At 57.1% G+C, this 18251-nt stretch overlaps 1 protein-coding gene across 2 annotated transcripts; it reads right to left on the reverse strand.

The window, feature by feature from the left end:
- Nucleotides 1–1421: 1421 nt before the first annotated feature.
- Nucleotides 1422–16566, reverse strand: MFNG (MFNG O-fucosylpeptide 3-beta-N-acetylglucosaminyltransferase). 2 transcript variants are annotated; one of them, XM_036864646.1, is made up of 8 exons: nucleotides 16109–16566; nucleotides 11632–11680; nucleotides 11120–11222; nucleotides 10558–10711; nucleotides 7713–7798; nucleotides 5669–5834; nucleotides 3831–3916; nucleotides 1422–2379 (listed from the first exon to the last, which is right to left on the reverse strand). In XM_036864646.1, exons 1-8 carry the CDS (start codon nucleotides 16361–16363, stop codon nucleotides 2313–2315), a joined length of 966 nt encoding a protein of 321 aa, XP_036720541.1. In that variant the 5' UTR covers nucleotides 16364–16566; the 3' UTR covers nucleotides 1422–2312. The 2 variants fall into 2 exon arrangements, with proteins under 2 accessions (XP_036720541.1, XP_036720542.1); XM_036864647.1 differs by having other exon boundaries at nucleotides 1442–2379; nucleotides 11622–11680; nucleotides 16109–16324.
- Between the last annotated feature and the right edge of the window lie 1685 nt (nucleotides 16567–18251).

The raw sequence follows: 18251 nt of genomic DNA on the forward strand, positions 1-18251 counted from the left end.
TGCTCCCAGTCCCTGCCTGTGGGGCCCACACGGGTCACCTTAGCACAGCCTACAGGCAGCTTCACACCCTCCCATACGGACCCACGGAGGGTTAAACTCAGCCTCCCTCCTTCCTCCATCCCAATTCTGATCCTTGCTGACTCTGCTCCCCGCCCTACAGCAGCTATTCTGGGACAATGGAGGCAGCAGATGGCCCGAGTCCTATTCCCTCCACCCGACCCTCAGAATCTGGGAGCAACCTGCAAATTTGCTGCTGCTTCTAAAAGCGGTCCAGCCGGCAGCCTTCCGCGTACAGGGTGGAGAGGACAGCGGCAGTACAACACGCTATCCCATCCCGACCGGGCTGTGGGCCCAGGGGCCGCCCCACTCGGCTCGTATCCCACAAACCCAGCATTAGGTCAACCCAGAAAGAAAGGAAGCCCTGCACCTAACAAGCACAGAGCGGCCTCCCTCTAGGTCAGGCTCCTCCTTGGAAAAGAAGGTGCTAAGGCTCCAGTGCTCGGCGGTTCCATCAGCCCAGACAGAGTTGCGGCAGGGACAAGGTCCTTCGAGGGCTGGAGGACGTGCTCCAAAGGAGCCCCCAGTCCCGGCTGCCTGGTTCAGAGCCCCCTTGTCCTCCCTCCCTCCTCCCCTCAGCCCTGAGCCCCACTGTGACGCCAACTCCCCAACATCTCTGAGCATGATGCTGGTGGGGGGCAGACAATTTCCCTTCCTAGCCCCCCCCACAGGTACCATCAGGCCTGACATTTCACCATGATCACTTTCATTCAGTCATGCAACCTCTTTGGGACATGAAATTCTAAGGGCATTTACCTTTACTCAGCTCCTACCTGGGCTGTCAAAGTGCCCTTTTATCTGATACCAGAGGCTGAATCCCTTAGCTCCATTCAGCCTTCCTTGATTCTCTGGCCACGCCAACCCAGGCCCTGAAGACAGATAAAAGGAAGAATCGTCCCCAGCAAACCAGCACCTCATAGCACACAGATATTCACACACACACAGGTGTGACACAGGCACAAACACATCCATACACCCCACATATGTCCTTAGGCACAGACGAGCGTAGAAGGGTGTACGGCACATGCACACCCTTATATGCCCTAGCATGCAGTGACACAGCACACACTACTCACCATCACTGTTCACTGAGCCATTCCTTTCTCCGTGCTGTGCCCTTTACAAACTCTGCGTCATTTCACCTACAACCCGCGAGGTAGGTATTCCTTTTCTCATATAAAAAATGAGCAAACGGGCCAGAGAGACCAAGTGGATTCCTCAAGGTCACACAGCCAGCAAGGGTAGGGCAGGGCTGTCTAGCCGAGGGACCCAAATCAACACCACTGCGACAGACAGATCAAAGACCCCGCCCTGGCCAGGAACGACTTTGGCTGCACGTAACAGAAAACTGAACCAAGCGAGGCTTAAACAAATAAGGGTTTAATATTCTTACACAACCAGATGTTGGAAGGGACAGCTGTGGATGATTGTCTTGGCCTTTCCTTCATGGTAGCAAGGTGGCTGCCCTAGACCCAGACATCACACCCACATTCACAGCAGGAAGATGGGGTCTGGGGCTGCAAAACCTTCCCCAGAAGCCTCTCTATTGGCTTTGCTTAATTTGCACTAACAGACAGAGCTCTGGCTCTGGCCAGAGCTGGGTCATATAGTGGCTCCTAACAGAAAGGGAAGCTGGGAAAGTGAGCAAAAGGATCATCATGACTGGCTAGGACCCATTCTGATTCATCATCTGGGTCTGGACATGCTGATGCTCCAAACAAAACCGGGTGGGGAGCAGGGACTGGAGACTGGTCGGCAATAACAGTATCTGCCGCAGACCCTGGATTCTGGCCTTCTTCCACCTGGGTCCCCTCGGTGGTTGGGGATCCAGCCGAGGAAGGCAGGAGTGGGTGGCCCAGCGCTTGACCCCAGGAGAGTGACTGAGAGACCAGAGGTGGGGGCTCTGACCACACCAAGGGACCCATGCAATTCTCTGGAGAGTTAGGACTCCTGAGCCCGAGCAGCTCAAGGACCCCTACCTTTGTTCAGTTCAGCCACCTAAGGCCCGTGGAAGTCCAGCTCCTGAGGCCTCTCTGGCCCTCACATGGTGCACCTGGTCCTGGGCTGTCCAGCCCACCTCCCAGGGGCTTGGGATGCCTTTACCGCCAGCCACCATCCAATCCTGGGCCTGCCCACCACAGAGGCCCTGCCAGGGACTGCTGCCCACACAGCAACTGCCATGGGCCCTCAAGGCCGCCTGGGAGGCTAAGGACAACCAGAGGCTTCAGCTCAACCTTTGCCCGGAGGTTCAGGGTTCATCGGGCCACCAGCTGTGGGCACCAGGGAGTATCCGGGTAGAGGAGACAATGGAGGGAGCGAAACCTGTGGAGAGACGAGAAATGGACAAGACAGGTCACCCCCACGGGTTCCTGGGGAGCGCGTCACAGATATGCTCTGGAGCAGGGTTTCTCCACCTCAGCACGATGAACACTGGGGGCCAGGTAATTCCGTTGTGGGGCTGTCCTGTGCATTGTAGGATCTTTAGCAGCACCCCTGGACTCCACCCACTAGATGCCAGCACGCATCCCCTGAGTCCTAACGATCAAAAATGTCCCCACACGCTGCCAATTGTCCCTTAGTGGGGGGCGTGCGGGGGAGTTGCAAAATGGTCCCTGGTTGAGAACCACTGGTTTATAAAGACTTCAAAAGCCCGAGAAACCATGAAGAGGCCTCAGCTGAGGCCACACCATCTGACCGCACATATCTGAGTCCCCAGTTGGCTCCAGCCCCATTAGGTAGCAACCTTTAGATTCTAAATCTTCAGGCTTTGAGAGAATTTAACACCGATTCTTAAACGTCTTGGCAGTATAGCCATAGCTTGCACACCTCCACTGATGGGGAGCTCACTCTATTAGCAGGCAGCTCCTTTCCTCTTAGAAACTGAGCCAAATTCTGACTCCTTGTAATGTCCAACTTGTTCAACACAGCCCTGGTCCCGGCAGCCTTGGGATAGCTGTGAGTCCTCTGCCCCCAGCCGGACAGCTCTGCAGAATTTCAGGGGCAGGAGTGCTGGCTCCCCTAAGGGTTACCCTACAGATAAATCCAAAGTCCAGACAGAGCCTACAAGGCCTTCGGGGTCGTGGGGGAGGGTGTTCCCTGCCACCTCCCCAACTGAATCTGACACCACTCTCCTCTCTTCTCCCACATTCCAGTCACACTGGCTTCTTTTACTTCCCTGAGTAGGTCTTGCTCCCCTGCCACAGTATGTCACAGGCTGTGCTCTGAGCTGCCCTACAGCAATCGGGGCTGGGGGTGGGACAGAGGGGGCTGGGCTGAGCAGTCCTAATCCCCCCAGGGAGTCTTTGGGGACAGAACTGGAAGGTGCCTAAGTGGCATTCTAGCCCCCATCCCAACCCTCTATCCATCGAAAAGTATCATCAAAGAAACAAAGAGCCTGAGAAAGACTTTCTTTTCATTTCCCCATGAGTGCCTGGAGCGCCTCCATTAGAGCATCTCCTGTGCTCAGTGAAGAGAGCTCAGTCTTTCACAGGCTCCCAGAGGATCAGGCCTGGGAGAGCCCTTCAGATCCACATCGCTCAGCCTCCTTGTGTTACAAATGGGGCGACTAAGGTCCAGAGAGGGCAAGGCACCTGCCCAAGGTCACACAGCAAGCCAGTGACAGAGCAGAGACTGAAATCCACTCCCCCCACTCCCGGCTCTGCGCTGTCAGCCACTGGCCTCTCTCACTTCCCTCCCTCCCGGCTCCCCCATCTTTGGATGCCTGGACGCAGGCCCCACTCCTCCCATCCTACAGTTTCAGCCTCCAGACCCACCTGGAGGAGTCCTCCTCAGGGGAGAAGGGGCCGTGGAGCTTAATGACGTTGAGTTTCCCCTCAAAGATGCCATAGCTGAGGGTGACCTGCGCAGAGAGACACAGAGAAGAGAGTGAAAGGTGCGGGGTGTCCCACTGGCAACTCCACAAGGGGGCAGCATTTGGGCAGAAACAGAGAAGGCACATAAGGCATTTTGAGGGACGCAAAAAGCCTGCCTCTGCACCTGAAATTCCACCGTCAGTAACAGGTGTTCCGCTGAGGGCCCCACCCCACTCCCCTTTGACCATAATCCCATTTGTGCCCCCAACGGTCCAGTTTACTAGGGAGGCTGGAACGATTCCCTCATCTACAGATTGGGAAACTGAGGCTCAAGGCAGGAAAGCACCTTTCCAGGAAGTTGCATGCCTGAACGGAGGTTTCCTGAGACCCACTCTAGGGCCTGGGCAATCCATCTCCACCCAGAGCCTAAGGTCACTCCACGAGAAGTGAGGATGCAGGATGATGACACCCGTCAAGAGGTAGTCAAGCACAGTGGTTAAAGACTGTGGGCTTAGGGGCCACCCAAGCAGGGTTCAAATCCCTCTCTGTCCTCTACTAGCTGTGTGCCACAGTTAGTTCCACTCTCTGGGCCTCAGTTTCTCCATCTGTAGAATGGGAATAATGTTAGGACTCACCCCCACGTGAATGTTGTGAGGAAGCAGAGAGTTAAAGAAGTTAAGGCTCCCAATGTGGGGCCTGGCACAGCGGGGGATCTGAAAACCCCACCTTTAGGTTGCCCTGGTTTCGGCTGTCCAAAATCTGCCCCTCTTTCCTGGCTGTGGTCCTAATGGGACCAATCTGCATCCCCGTTCTAGGCCTGACCAATCAACTCTAACTCTAGGCGCTGGTAGGAAACAGGTCATGTGACCCAAGGGGGCCACGTGACCAATGAGCGCCAGTCCTGAGATCTGGTGGAAGGAGGAGCTCTCTTCCCATGGGTGGGGTGGAAACCTGGGGCTGCCACCTTGCCAGCATGAGGGCTGAGCCTGCCTGAGCATGAGGCCAGCGTGGGGGAGGGCACATGAGAGAGGGGAGGGATAGAGTCTGAGCACCCAGACCCTGCCAGATCTAGCAAGTCAGGCCAAGCCCTCAGCTTCCCAGGTATGCAGGCCCATAAATGACCTTTTCTGTTTAATTAGTCTGTTGCCTCTGTCACTTGCAGCCAAAAGGGCTCTGACTCACACCATGGGGCAGAAGATCCCAGGGGCCTCCCAGCCAGGACCCTCTACGGGCCTGGAAACCCATGAGTTGGAGGCCGTGTCTGCAAGGCAGAGCCAGTTGGACCTCAGCAGAGTCATTACTTGCCAGGTGGTGGGAGGGGTCCCTACCCCTCCCCCAGCCTGACATTACACTTGGATGTCCCTACTGAAGACCTGGTCCTTCCCAGTGACACCTGAGTGAGAAGGAAAAGCAGCAATCAGTAGACGGGTAAGCTTTGGTGAAGGAGAGGGCTGCCAATAGGCAGTTGAAAAGGACTGGCCCCTTCAGAGGGTGCGGGGAGGATGGGAGCTTGAAGAGAGGAGAGAGGGAAGGAGGTAGCACGTGGCGAGCTGGGTGGTCTGAACCTCAAGACGAGCTTCATCTCATGTGTGCAGATCCCTCCAGCTGGCATTTGGGAACCAGATCGAAGAATTTTAGCATCATAAATGCAGACCCTTGAGGGTTAGAGGTGGAGAGAGCTGAGACACTGCACGCCCTCAAGGGGATCCTTTACCACCCTGGGCCTCAGTTTCCCCATCAATAGGGGAGAGCCCCCACAAACACCTTCCCCAGTGCCACCTGCCCCAAGGCTGGCTCACCTGCTCTGGGAGCTGGGCAGCCCCCAGCAGCTGCAGGGTCTCCAGGTGGGAGTGGAAGAGGGGGCTGGGCTGCAGGTGGCCGCCCAGCTTGCACTCGACGATGTAGCCCACAGTGCAGTCGTCAGGCAGCCGGATGAGGGCAGATGTGTCCACGAAGCGGGGGCCACTGAGGGATAGAGTCATGCTGCAGCCACTGGCCTAAGGCCCTCGACACCTAGAGCCCTCCCTGCCTCCCTGAAGACCCTGCCTCCGCCAGGGCCAGCTGGGAAAACAGAGCTCAGCTCTAGCATCTGCCTCTTGCATACTGTGTAGCCTTGTGCAAGTCACAAGCCTCGGGGAGCCTCAGTTTCCTCTTCTGTAAAATGGGCATGATAATGGCCCTGCCCTCACAAGGCTGTTGTGAGGATTAAGTGGAGGAAAGGTGAAATGAAGCCCTTTATAAATGTATCCTTCCCTTCTCTCTTTCTTTTCATTCATTCACTCACTCATTCATTCATTCTTGAGTTTGAGCATCTACCTGCTGCCAGCCACCATGACACAGAGGCTGAGGACAAAGAGATGAGAAAGAAATGCTTCCTGCCCTCAACAGCAGCCCCAATTCTGGAGGGAGACAGATAGAGGAGCAGGTCATTTCAGAGGAGGACTGATGCTAAGTCAGAGGGAAGCACGAGGCCTGGGGACACAGGGAGGACAAGGTGGATTCCCAGGGGATGTGGCAGGCTTTTGTTTTGCTCTTTACTTAATCATGGCAGTAGCAGTTTTTAAACAGAGTCTTACAGGATGAGCTGGAGTCAGCCAGGTGCCGAGCAGGGGAGGAGCAGTGTTCCAGGCAAGGGCGTCACCTGACTGCATACCCCACGAACGCCGCAGGGGTGCCAGGCGGGGCAGCTTGCCCCGCTGCGCAGGATACCTGACCGAGGGGTCTAGTGGGTGCAGAAACCCAGCCGTTGCTCCCCTCCCCAGGCTGCACCTGCCCAGAGTGGGTACATTTTTCTAATTCACACAAATGTACCATAGAGGTGGACAGAAGCCTGGATGGGGGCACCCCAGGCACAGGGATGACCCCTGGTTGTGGGTACATGCCTGCTGTCGACAGATACTAGGACAGCACTCCTGCTCCCAGTCAGGGCACAGATTGCCCCTGGAGGACCCCACCCGTCCAGGACAGGGCACGGCAGGCTGGTGTGGTGACAGAGCACGCAGGCCTTAGAGCCAAACCCAGCAGCTGAGTGACCTTGAACCAATTACTTTGCTTAACCTCTCAGCACCTCAGTTTCCTCAGCCAAGTAGAAATAAGGCCAACACCCCTTCCTCCCTGGGGGCTGTGATACTCTTAGCAAAGCACAGACCTGGCTCAGAGTCAACCCTCAATTCAAGGTAGCGACACTGATGTGGCTGTGAATAACAGCCCGCTCGGCAGACCTCAAGAGGCTAGACCTTTGCCACGTCCTCTCTAGAATATCAGTACCCCCACCAGGTACTGAGGGCTTCCACTACTCCCACGATCCCCCTCAGTCTGAGCCCTCTAGGACCATCCCAGCTCAAATTCCACCTCTTCCAGGAAGCCTTCCCCCCTTTCCCCAAGCAGAAGGCCCTACTCCCTCCTCTGAGTGCCCCTCCAGTTGGCCTTCACCTCCCCTGTGACAGTGACCAGTCAGAAGAGGGCTGAAAATGGGACCTAATGTTTGCCGGGCTCCTGCCAGGTGCCAGCCCAGACACTTTTTCATTTAACCCTTACAACAACCACTGGCCATTGTACTATCAGGTCCATTTTACAGATGGGGGCACTGAGGCTCCTGGAGATTACACAACTTGCCTGTGTGTGGCAGAGTGCACTAGGCGGTGTACCCCCAAGGGCATGGTGACAGGTGGCTTGCTCACCACTAACTGTGTAACTCTGTGATGCAGCGGGAATGAGAGGTAGTTTCTCCTGAGCTCTCTCTCAAGCCCTTCCTGCTGCAAAGGCCCCACCCACACACCAGCCAACACCCCCTCTCTGCACCCCCCCCCCACCTCTTCCACCAGTCTCTAGGTCTCTGCTTACCTGGCCCATGGGGCCATCTTCAAAGCCAGTTTGCGGTTGATGCAGAAGCCGGCACCCCCGGTGGCAAACCAGAACTGTACCAGCCTCTGCGGGGAGAGATGGGGAGGGCCAAAATGTAGGGTGACCTGGGGTGGGGGCAACAGCCAGGCCCCCCCTTACCCCCAACCAGCATGGCTCAAAACTTTTAATTTCACATCTCACTAGAGTCTTCCTACAGCCTGACATTATTATGCCCATTTTATAGATAAGGAAACCGAGACCCAAAGTCACATAGCTATTTAAGAATGATGGGGACACCAATTAGACCCCAGTCTGGCTGGATTTCAGTTAAAGAGGACACATATCCTATTTGTCCACCCAGTGCACCTTATCCCTATCCTCAGAGAAACATCCCCGTGTGGTTCAGGAGGGACTGCCCAACACAGCACCTGCTCCCATAGGCCACAGATACGGGCAGGTGCCCCAGGAATGACGGATCACAAGACCACACCTTTGACCCAGTGACTGGCTCAGCGACAGGCACATGACCCAGCCAGCCAATCAGAGTCCTCGCCTGAGTTCCATATGCTGTGAGGGAGAGATGCTTTTACAGGGTCACCAGTAAATATAATCCTGATGCCATTTACACCGGGCCATGTACACTGGCCTCGCCACTCCCAACTCCTGGGACCAAGAAAGCTTTTCTGCAAAAGGAGAGAATGAGGTCTCATGGAGGAAAGAGAGGAGGGCAGGCAGGCCTGCGAGCCCCTGAGGGCAGCAAACCCCTTGGCACTTCAGTCTCAGCAACCAACACCACCCCTTCGGGGTGTAAACCACTTTCTGCCCTCACCCAACATCACCATGGCCCAAGGCCTCTTCTACCTCCTCTGTGAGGACCTGTGAATTCACCCATGAATTTCTTTAAGGCTTTTGAGAAACACTGAACCTTTTCAGCTGTACCATCTCTTGGTCAAACAAGTGCCCTAAAGTTACCTTCTCCCAAGTACAGAGTTGGTGCTTCATTGATGCATGTTGCATTGGGTTGGGTCACCTCCCATGATGCAGCAGTGAGAAGAGCCGTGGGCAGGGAGCTGGAAAGTGGAGGGGGCCCCGCCTCCTCCACTGCACAGCTGTGTAACCTTGAGAAAGTTCCTGCCCCTCTCTGTACCTCAGATTTGTCACCTGTGAGTACAACATTGGCTCCAGTTCTGAAATCCGATGGCTCTCCTGGCCCAGAGGTGTCCTCCTCCTAAAGACCTCTACGAGCTTACTTCTGGAAACTCTGCCCTCTTAGAGAGAGGTCAGGCCTCAAACAGGCAGAATGAATGGTTTCTTGAGGACCTGACACACAGGAGGCGCCCAATAAATGCTTGTTTAATGAATTAATGAGGGCAGGGCTTCCACTCCCAGAGAACTGTAGCAACATCAGCAGTGACCATGCAAGCGCCTAACCCTGAGCACGGACTGCGGAGCCCTGTGCTGCAGGTGAGGTGACCAAGGTGCACAGAACTGAGGTCACTTGACTGAGGTCCCAGAGCTGGGACTGACTCCAAGCCCAAGCCCTTGTCCCCTTTGCTGTCCTACCCTGGGGGATGCCAGGGTCTTAACAGGCTAGGACACTTTGGAGCAGAGTCCTGGGATCCCGCTGGTGGGGTGTCTGACAAGGAGGGCATTCATGCACGTTGTGAGGTCGGGGACTGGGTGTGCCCAGGACTGGGTGTGTCCTGAACCAGCACAGGAAGAACACAGCTCAGAGATGAGGCTGAGATGAGTCGGGTGCTGATTGATAACGCTCACTAGCGTCCACCACGTGCCAGATCCCGTTCCAAGCCCTTGGATAGATGACCGCATTTAATTCTTTTTTTGCTCACAATGGCCCTATGAGGTAGTGACTGTTTTCACTGATTTTACAGATAAGGAAACTGAGGCATAGAGAGGTGAGGTGACTTCATTCAAGGTCACAAAGCCAGGAGGTAGCAGGGCTGGTGTGTGAACCCTGGGAGTCAGGTTCCAGAGCGGAGCTCTAAAACCCTTTGGTCAGGGGTGAGGTGGTGTGGGAGTCTGGAGGACCCCGCGGCTCACCTGGCATCATCTCGCTCACACGCGCTCCCCCAAGGCCCAGGAAGATTTAATTAGGGCTCAGAGGCTGATTAGCTGCAGATAATTAAGGTTCTGTGTTTCCTGCTCTTGGTTTCCCTAGTGAAGCAGATGGTGACCCTGGGAGGGAGAAAACCCCACAACTGGCCCAGCTCCTGCTCCAGGCACCACGTCTAGAGAGGGGGACCCATGGCCTGACTCTTCACAGGGGCCAAGGGAGCCCTAGGGGCAAAATCTGGCAACCTAAACCTGTCCATTCAGGTCTGGAGCCGAAGCTGGTGCTGGGGACCCTGTTGTGCAAGGTGTCAACTCAGTTGCTGGTTAGTGAAATCTGGAAAGAGGAGGGGTATCTAGAGGAGAGGAGAGGAGGGGAGGGGAGGGTTCAGGGGCTCCCGGCAGCCACAGTTTACTACCCGGCCCAGCAGATTCAGCATTTTAACAATCTGCCGTGGAGTCAGGAAGCCTCAACTCACCCCCCCTTGCTCACTCTGTGACCAGGACGAGCCCCTGCTCCTCCATGGCCGAGGCCCTACTAAGCGCCAGTCTCTGTGCCTTACCTGCATTATCTCAATCTCCCCATTTCATAAAGGAGGAGACTTAGGATCACAGGCGAAGCCCCCAGCCCAGACACACCCGGATGCAGCCAAATCTGAAACCCAGAAAACCCACCGGACCCCTCCACAGCCCCGCCCCCGAATGGCCCCGCCCCGCATGGCCCCGCCCCCGGGGCCAGCGGCCAATGCACAAAGGAGGCAGAGAGGGAACCGACCGTGCGGTTGTTCGGCTGCGGCTCGGAAGCGTGGATAGGCCGGTTCAGGCTGGGCCGGCCGATGTAGACGTCGCGGGTCCACGGGAAGGTTTTTAGCAGCTTCAGCAGCGCCCTCGGGTTCAGGTAGTTGTCGTCATCCACATGACAGAACCACCTGTGGGGATGGAATGCGGGACAGTGAACTTGGAGGGGGTTCCCAGGGGCTGCCAGCCAGCCAGACTCCGCCCTGCGCCCTCATAATCAGTCAACAGAGTTATGGGGTGGGGAAGCTAACATTGAAGGCACCTGTTCTGTGCCAGGCAGCGTCTGGTGTAAGCTCATGAGGAAGTTGTGCCCACTTCACAGGTGGGAACCAAGACTCAGGAAGGTTAAGACACTTGCCCAAGGTCACACAGCCGGTGAATAGCAGAATTTGAATCCCATCTGTCTGCCCAGAGACAGACCCCAGCAGGCCCTACATGTGATTAAATTCACAGGGCCCGGACAACTTTACTTTTTTGACAAGACACCTCATTTAGGAACTGGCCTGAGGCAAAGGTCACGCCTGCCTCCTAAGACTCACCTCAGTCCGCTGGCCAAGAAGGCATCAAACTCAGCAGCCATCTTGCAGGACAGGGCAGGGTGGCTGTGCTCCGCGGAGCAGTTGGTGACCACGAGGTGGGACCCTGAATAAGGGAGGACAGGTCAGGGGCCCCTGCCCAGCTCTTCCCAACAGCCCTACACAGTGTGAGAATGCAGAGGAAGGCGGGGCCTCAGAAAGCCTGGAGCAGTGCATCCAGTCCCATTTTACATATGGGGAAACTGAGGTCAGGGGGGCTGACCTGCCCAGGACCCTGGAGCTAATGGACAGTAGGCCGGGCTGGGACCCAGGTGTCCAGGGTCTTGTCCAGCACAGTCCCTCCCCACACCCATACCCGTTTCCAGGGAAGAAGCCTGCTCCCCTCCTGGGCAAAAGGGGAATCCACGTGTGACAAGGGTGGGCAGCCCTGTTTCCTGGGGAACCCCAGGCCAGGGGACAGCCACCCCAGCTTTCCCTGGCAACAGCCGAGGGGCCCCCAACCCACCCAGAGTTACCCAATCTCTCCTGGAGGCCTTCATCCAGGCTGTCGGTGAAGATGAACGTCTAGGAAGGAGAGAGGAATGAGGACTGGGGTCGGCCAAGGAGAGTCCCGGGCCAGCCCACAGCCCACCACAGCCAAGTCCAGGTGGATACACACATGGCAGACCTCTGTCCTCCTTCAGTGATGGACACACACCCCTCTCACAGTCACACGCTCCTTTAGGACAACATGACTTTCTCAGCTACCCAACCCACGCCCCCATACAACACACACAACCCAGCTTTTGTACAACTTCGCGGTATACACCAGCCCATCAGTCTCACACTCAGCCCCCTTACAGACCAGCACCCACAGGGTCCCTACCAGAGTCACACACCCTTAGCAGAATCACACCTCCATCAAGCATACACACACACATACACACACATCACACACACACATCACACACACACACATCACACACACATCACATCACACACACACATCACACACACATCACACACACACATCACATCACACACACATCACACATCACATCACACACACACACATCACATCACACAAACACATCACACATCACATAACACACACACATCACATCACACACATGCATCTCACACACACACATCACACATCACACACACATCACATCACACACACACATCACACATCACATCACACACATCACACACACGTCATATCACATCACACATCACACACACACATCACACACACACATCACACATCACATCACACATTACACACCACACGTCACATCACACATCACACATCACATCACACACACACATCACACATACACATCACATCACACAGCACATCACACACACATCACACACATCACACATCACATCACACACACACATCACACATCACATCACACATTACACACCACACGTCACATCACACATCACATCACACACACACATCACACATCACATCACACATCACACACCACACATCACATCACACATCACACAGCACATCACACACACATCACAGTCCCGCTTGGCCCCTCCACATATACAGAACCCTAAACACTTGTTCAGTAGACAGACCCACACACTAGGACACCAAACTACTTAGGGAGATGGTCACGACTTTCACAGCCACACAAACTCCCTGTGCAAGTGTCGGGGCCCTTACACATCTCCCAGATAGGAGAGGTGACCCACCAACAGCATTCATACACCCGGTCCCCCATGACCTCACTAAACCTCCAGACAGGTGTTATGATCTGTCCCCTTCGCAGATGGCAAAACGGAAGGTAAGTGATGGAGCAAGGCTGTGCGGTTGGCGGGAGGTGAGCTGGGATTTGAACCCAGCCTGGACCTCTCCCCGCCCTCAACTCCCGCTACAGCCAGACTTTTCCCTGGGGGTCTAGCAGGCACCTCAGACTGAGGGCGAGAACACCGAGCACCCAAGCACCCCCAGACCTGGGCTCCTCTCACTCTTCCCCATCTTGCTGGAACCCAACACCTTGGGGTCACCGTGCCTCCTCTCTTTCTCTCACACCCACATCCAGTCTGTCAACAAATTCTGTCCACCCAGCTTTCAAACTGCCCAGGGTGCACCCTCTCCCTCCAGCCTCCGCGGCCAGCCCTCGGTCCAGCCCACCCTCGTCACCTCCTGCCCGTTTTGCTGCAGTCACCTTTTCCCTGCTCTCCCTGCTCTGTCCTGCCCCACCCCAAGTCTGTTTTCAACACAGCCCCCGGGGGAGCCTGTAAAATAAATCAGACCTTTCTTGCCCTGCTCCCTGGCAAACTTTTGCCACCAAACAGTCACCCAGATAGTGGAACTCTCTCAAGTTTGGAGCGTGGGCCAAATGGGCCAGGGAATGCCTGTGAATGAATCGGTGGGGGGAGGCGGAAGGGAGGGGTCCCCGCAGCAGGGCCCGGGGGCCGAGCAGGGTGCATGAGGCTGGTGTTTCGGTCCCCAGGAATCCTGAGGCTGGCAAAGAGCAGCGGGCAGAGTTTCCTCTGAGCTGAGGGTTGCATTTGATTTGTTCAAGGAGGGACTCTGACAATGGTTAAAACCTCGCAGGAAAACAAAGGGACAGACAGCCTGCTGGGGTCAGGGGAGGGGTGGCCGGGGGCCATCTGCTGCAGAGGAGGGGAGAAGTGGGGCCATTGTTGCTCCCCCCATCCCCCACCCGCCCTCCTCGAGGACTGTGGGGAAGAGGAAGACCCCCCCTGAATCACAAAACGTGCCTCCCCCAAGCCCGCCCCCCTTGCCTGGGACAAAGGCCCCACACGAGCCCCAGCTCGCTGCCACAAAGGCCCACCTGCCACCCGGCTGCCTTAACCAGCTGGGGCGGGTGCCCAGCCCTGGAGTTAACCAGCTCAGGACCGCTCCTGATAGCAGAGCTGAAAGAGGCTCCGAGACCCTCCCGCCCTGTGTGGCTGGGGAAACTGAGGCTGAACGGTGGAAGGCCTTGGCCGAGGTCACAGGAAGAGATAAGCCAAAGGGTAGAAACGAAGGGGGCCCAGATGCAGTGGCACGAGTGGGTCTCTCTGTCTCCTCTCGTCTTCCTCTGAATATCTTTCCTTTTTTCAACTCTGCCTTAAAGGACAAGATTTCTAGACTCTGCCCCTTGTGGTAGGGGCAGGGGTGGGGGGAGTGGGAGTGTCCAACTGAGTGAATTCATCTCCTACCTCTGCTTAACCTTGCTCAGTTTCCTCACCTGTAAGCTGAGAATATCAATACCTACCACTCGGGTTGTTGTGAGGGTTCAGTAGAGTGATGCACCCGATATGCTGTCACTTAGATGCTGAGCATCTGGCAGGCACTCCCTCTGGCTGCCTGCTTAGCATCTGGGACTGAGCTCAGGGCACAGAGGGGGGCTGCTTGCCTCTCCTCTGCCGACCTGGTCCTGCCAGGCCCAGACACCCAGGCTGGAGGCCCAAGTGACTAGGCAGCTCTGGGATCCCGGGTCTCAGCAGAGAAGGAGGGGCCCCAGCGGGAGATGGCAGGCGGGTCCTACTGGGCTCTGCCCCCTCAGGCCTTGGGGGCAAGCACTTCCTCCTCTCTGGCCTCAGTTTCCTCATCCGGAGCAAGCGCACCACCATAGTGATCAAGACGAGACAGGAAAGGGCCTCTGACCACGTGAGGCCATGCTCCCGGGTACACGCAGACACAGCACCATAAACAGGAAGGTCTGCGGGGAGGGCCAGGCTGGGCGGCTTCCGCAAGCGGATCCAGAATCTCCCCAAGATGAGAAGCTGTACAGAGCCCCAGGGAAGAGCCTGGGGTGTTGGGGGTACAGCAAGGAGAGGGTTAATCCAGGGTGCTAGGAAATCCGGGCAGGGGTGCCCCCTCCCCAGGGGGCCCTGGCCTCTTCCAGGCACCACCTCCCCCCTCCTTGGTCTCCAGGAGCCCCCAACCCCCTCCGAAGGCTCGTCACTTCCACTGAGCCAAAGTGGGGACAGTGTGTGTGTGTGTGTGTGTGTGTGTGTGTGTGTGTGTGTGTGTGAGAATCTGCCTCTCCCCCTCCCCCAGGGATGACTCCCAGCACCCCCAAATCACTGAGTTTGCTTGAGGAGGGCACTGGATGTGAGGAGGGGAAGAGCCAGAAGGGACTCAGCGTGTCAGGGCCACCTCCCCAGAAAGACAGAAGCCGCGCACCCCTGTGACACACACACCTCTTGTCACGGCACATCTAACACTGACGCCGGCTCCATGCAGGTGAGCATGCACGCGGGTGTACACACACGCACAATCCCAATGCCAGGCAGACCTCTGCCCTGCCCTCCTGCCCACCACTACCTCAGCCACCACCATCGCAGCACACACCCCACCTCCCTCGCCCGGAAAGTGCCCCACAGGAAATGGAGCACAGGAGGTGAGGTGCCACCGCCCTGGGCACACCCTGGGCAGCAGAGGCGTGGGGGCAGGGGCTGTCAGGAATTCTGAAAGGATGCCCCCCTGCCGCTCTCCCCGAACAGGCCCCCCCAGACTGTCCCCTCCTCAGCGGCTCAGTCCCTGTGCTCCACCCTCAAAGCCAGGGCAGGACAGCATCCAGGGCCTGGACAGGGGGCGGCCTGGCCTGGGCGCATGCCAGAGGCAGGACCTCTCGGGGGCCTCTGTCCCAGCTGCCCAACACCCCCCCTTGCCCCCGATGCCAGGCTGGGCCAGGGTGGGCAGAAACGAAACCTGTGCCAGGACAACCAGCGAATCGAGGGACCACCCCCCAGAAGGGACCCAGGAGCCCGGGGTAGGGGCCCAGCCTGGCCCCAGAAGAAACGAAGCAGTGGGCCTGAGGAGCACCTGGCCCCGGGGCCAGCAAGGGACACAGTCAGGGCCGCAGGAGCCCCCGATCCTTCCAGGAAGGAGCGAGAAGACAGCCCAGGTGCGGCAGGTGGGTGAGCAGCTTCTCCCTCGAGGCCGCCAGGGACCCCAGCTCGGTAGAAAGTCCTCTGTGAGTCCCTCAGACCAGAGGCCACTCCTGGGGCCCGCAGTCACCCACTTGTCACCTGTTCCCTGGTCCTGGAGACCCACGTGTCGAGCAGCAGCTCCAGGCGGGAGCGGTGGAAGGCCCGGGTTGTCTTGACTGCGATGAAGACATCGTGCAGCTGCAGCTCGGGCGGCCGAGGGCTTGGCGGGCTCAGCCCAGGGGTCTCCGGCACGCCCTGCGGGGATGGGCTTGAGTAGTACCGTAGGGAGAGGAGCCCCATGCACAGCAGGGTGAGCAGGACTCCAGCCAGGCCCCGGAGGAGCCGGCACTGCATTGGCCCTGGGACCCCAGACGGCTCAGCCCCCAAATCCCAACCAGACGGGGAGGGGAGGCCAGTCAGGCGGGAGCCCCGGCAAAGGCAAAGGTCTGCCAGGCATGGGGGGCAGGCCAGGAGGGGAGAGGTGGGAGTCGGTGCTCTGGACCCGGAGGCCGAGCCATGGCAGCCCCGCTGCCGCTGCCGCCAGCCCTCCACCTGCTCCCGGGCCCTCCCTCCCACTGCCGGCTCTGGGGCGCCTGGCCCCGCCCCTGCCTCCAGGGCAGCCCAGGGGCGGGGCTGGCCCAGGGGAGCCCAGAGGTGGCTGAAAAAGTGTCACCGGCTGAAGGGACAGCCCAGCCCTGCCTGCTGCTGCGGGGGGGGGGGGCAACAACAACCCCTCCATGCCAGATGGAAGGGAGGGGCCGGGCCCTCCAGCCCTCCCACTCCCCAGAGATCCCCAGCTAAGCTCATTCAGTACCCAGTATCTTCTGGTGTCCAGCCTCCCAGCTTTTGCTCACGCTGTTCCTCGTCCTGGATGCTCTTCCCCAGCCCCCACCATCCTCACCCACGTTCCTTCCACCAGGCTTAATTCTATCTGGACTTCAAGGCTCAGCTCAAGGGTTCCCTCCTCCAGGAAGCCTCCCAGCCTCTGGGGCTCCCCCAGTAGTTAGCTCAGTTCCTCTGGTCTTCACAACAGTGTTAGAATTATTTCCAGTTCATAGCTGGGCACATAAGGCTCAGAATGATCTAAGATGATCCAGCAGCTCAGCCACAGAGCCAGGTAGAACCCAGGTCGCTGGCCCTCGTCTGGCCCACCAGAGGCCCCTGAGGGTGCCTGTCCTGCTGTGGCCCACTGGAGCCCATCTTGCTCAGCAGTCTTTATTGCTGCCTCTCTCCCAGCCAGGCCAGTGGACAGAGGACCCTCTGCAGCTACCACCTCCGTCTTGTTTTGTACAAGGTCACTCATATCTTGTCCTCCCTCTGCTAGAACCCTGATGGCTCCCATCTCCCTCAGAACAAAAGCCAAAGATCAGACACCAGCCTACAGGCCCTGTGTAAGGGGGGCCCTGTTACCTCCAACCCCATCTCCTACCATCTTCCCCTTGCTTCCTCACTCCAGACCCAGTGGGCTTCTGGCCAGTTCAGCGACACACCCACCTCAGGACCTTTGCACATGCTGTTCCTGCCTGGGTCTCTCCCTAGAGATCCATACACCTCACCCTCACCTCTTTCAAGTCTACACAAATGTCTTCTACGTGAAGCCTTCCCAGAACACCTTATTTAAATTGGAATCCCTTCTCCCTCGTCTTTCCCAGCTCCCCAGGCTCTCCTTCCCAGGCCCCTTTTTCTGCTGTTTTCTCCATAGCACGTCTCATCTTCCAACATCCTGTATATTTTATTTATTGTCTGTCTTCCTCATGAGAATATGAGGGCAGGGATTTCTGTTTATTCACTGAATCCCCAGTGCCTAGAACAGTGCCTGGCACATGGTAGGAGCTCAATCAATATTTGTTAATTAAACACAGGAAAGTACCAGATGGCTGGTGAATTGCATTAGCCCCATAAAGGGAGAGGAAAGGAAAAGCAACCCTTTTGAGTCACCGTTCTATGGGCCAGCCCCGTGCCAGGCCCCTTCACAGTCTGTCTTCTCAGAATGGCATCACCAAGGGATGATCCCGTGGTTCATGCCACACAAACCAGGGTTCAAATCCTGATTGGGGCACTCCCTAGCTGTGTGACTCTGGGCAAGTTACTTCACCTCTCTGAACTTTACTTTCATTTGTCAGATGGGGGCAAAAATAAGACTCGGTGAAGATTAAAGGATTGGTGGGCTTCTCCACCCCCATGGAAAAGGCACCTAAGATGGGACCAGCTACTGGGCTCCTGCATCTTCACCCAGACTCAT

The sequence above is a fragment of the Balaenoptera musculus genome, chromosome 10 (genome assembly GCF_009873245.2).
Source record: "Balaenoptera musculus isolate JJ_BM4_2016_0621 chromosome 10, mBalMus1.pri.v3, whole genome shotgun sequence".
Taxonomy (NCBI): Eukaryota; Metazoa; Chordata; class Mammalia; order Artiodactyla; family Balaenopteridae; genus Balaenoptera; species Balaenoptera musculus.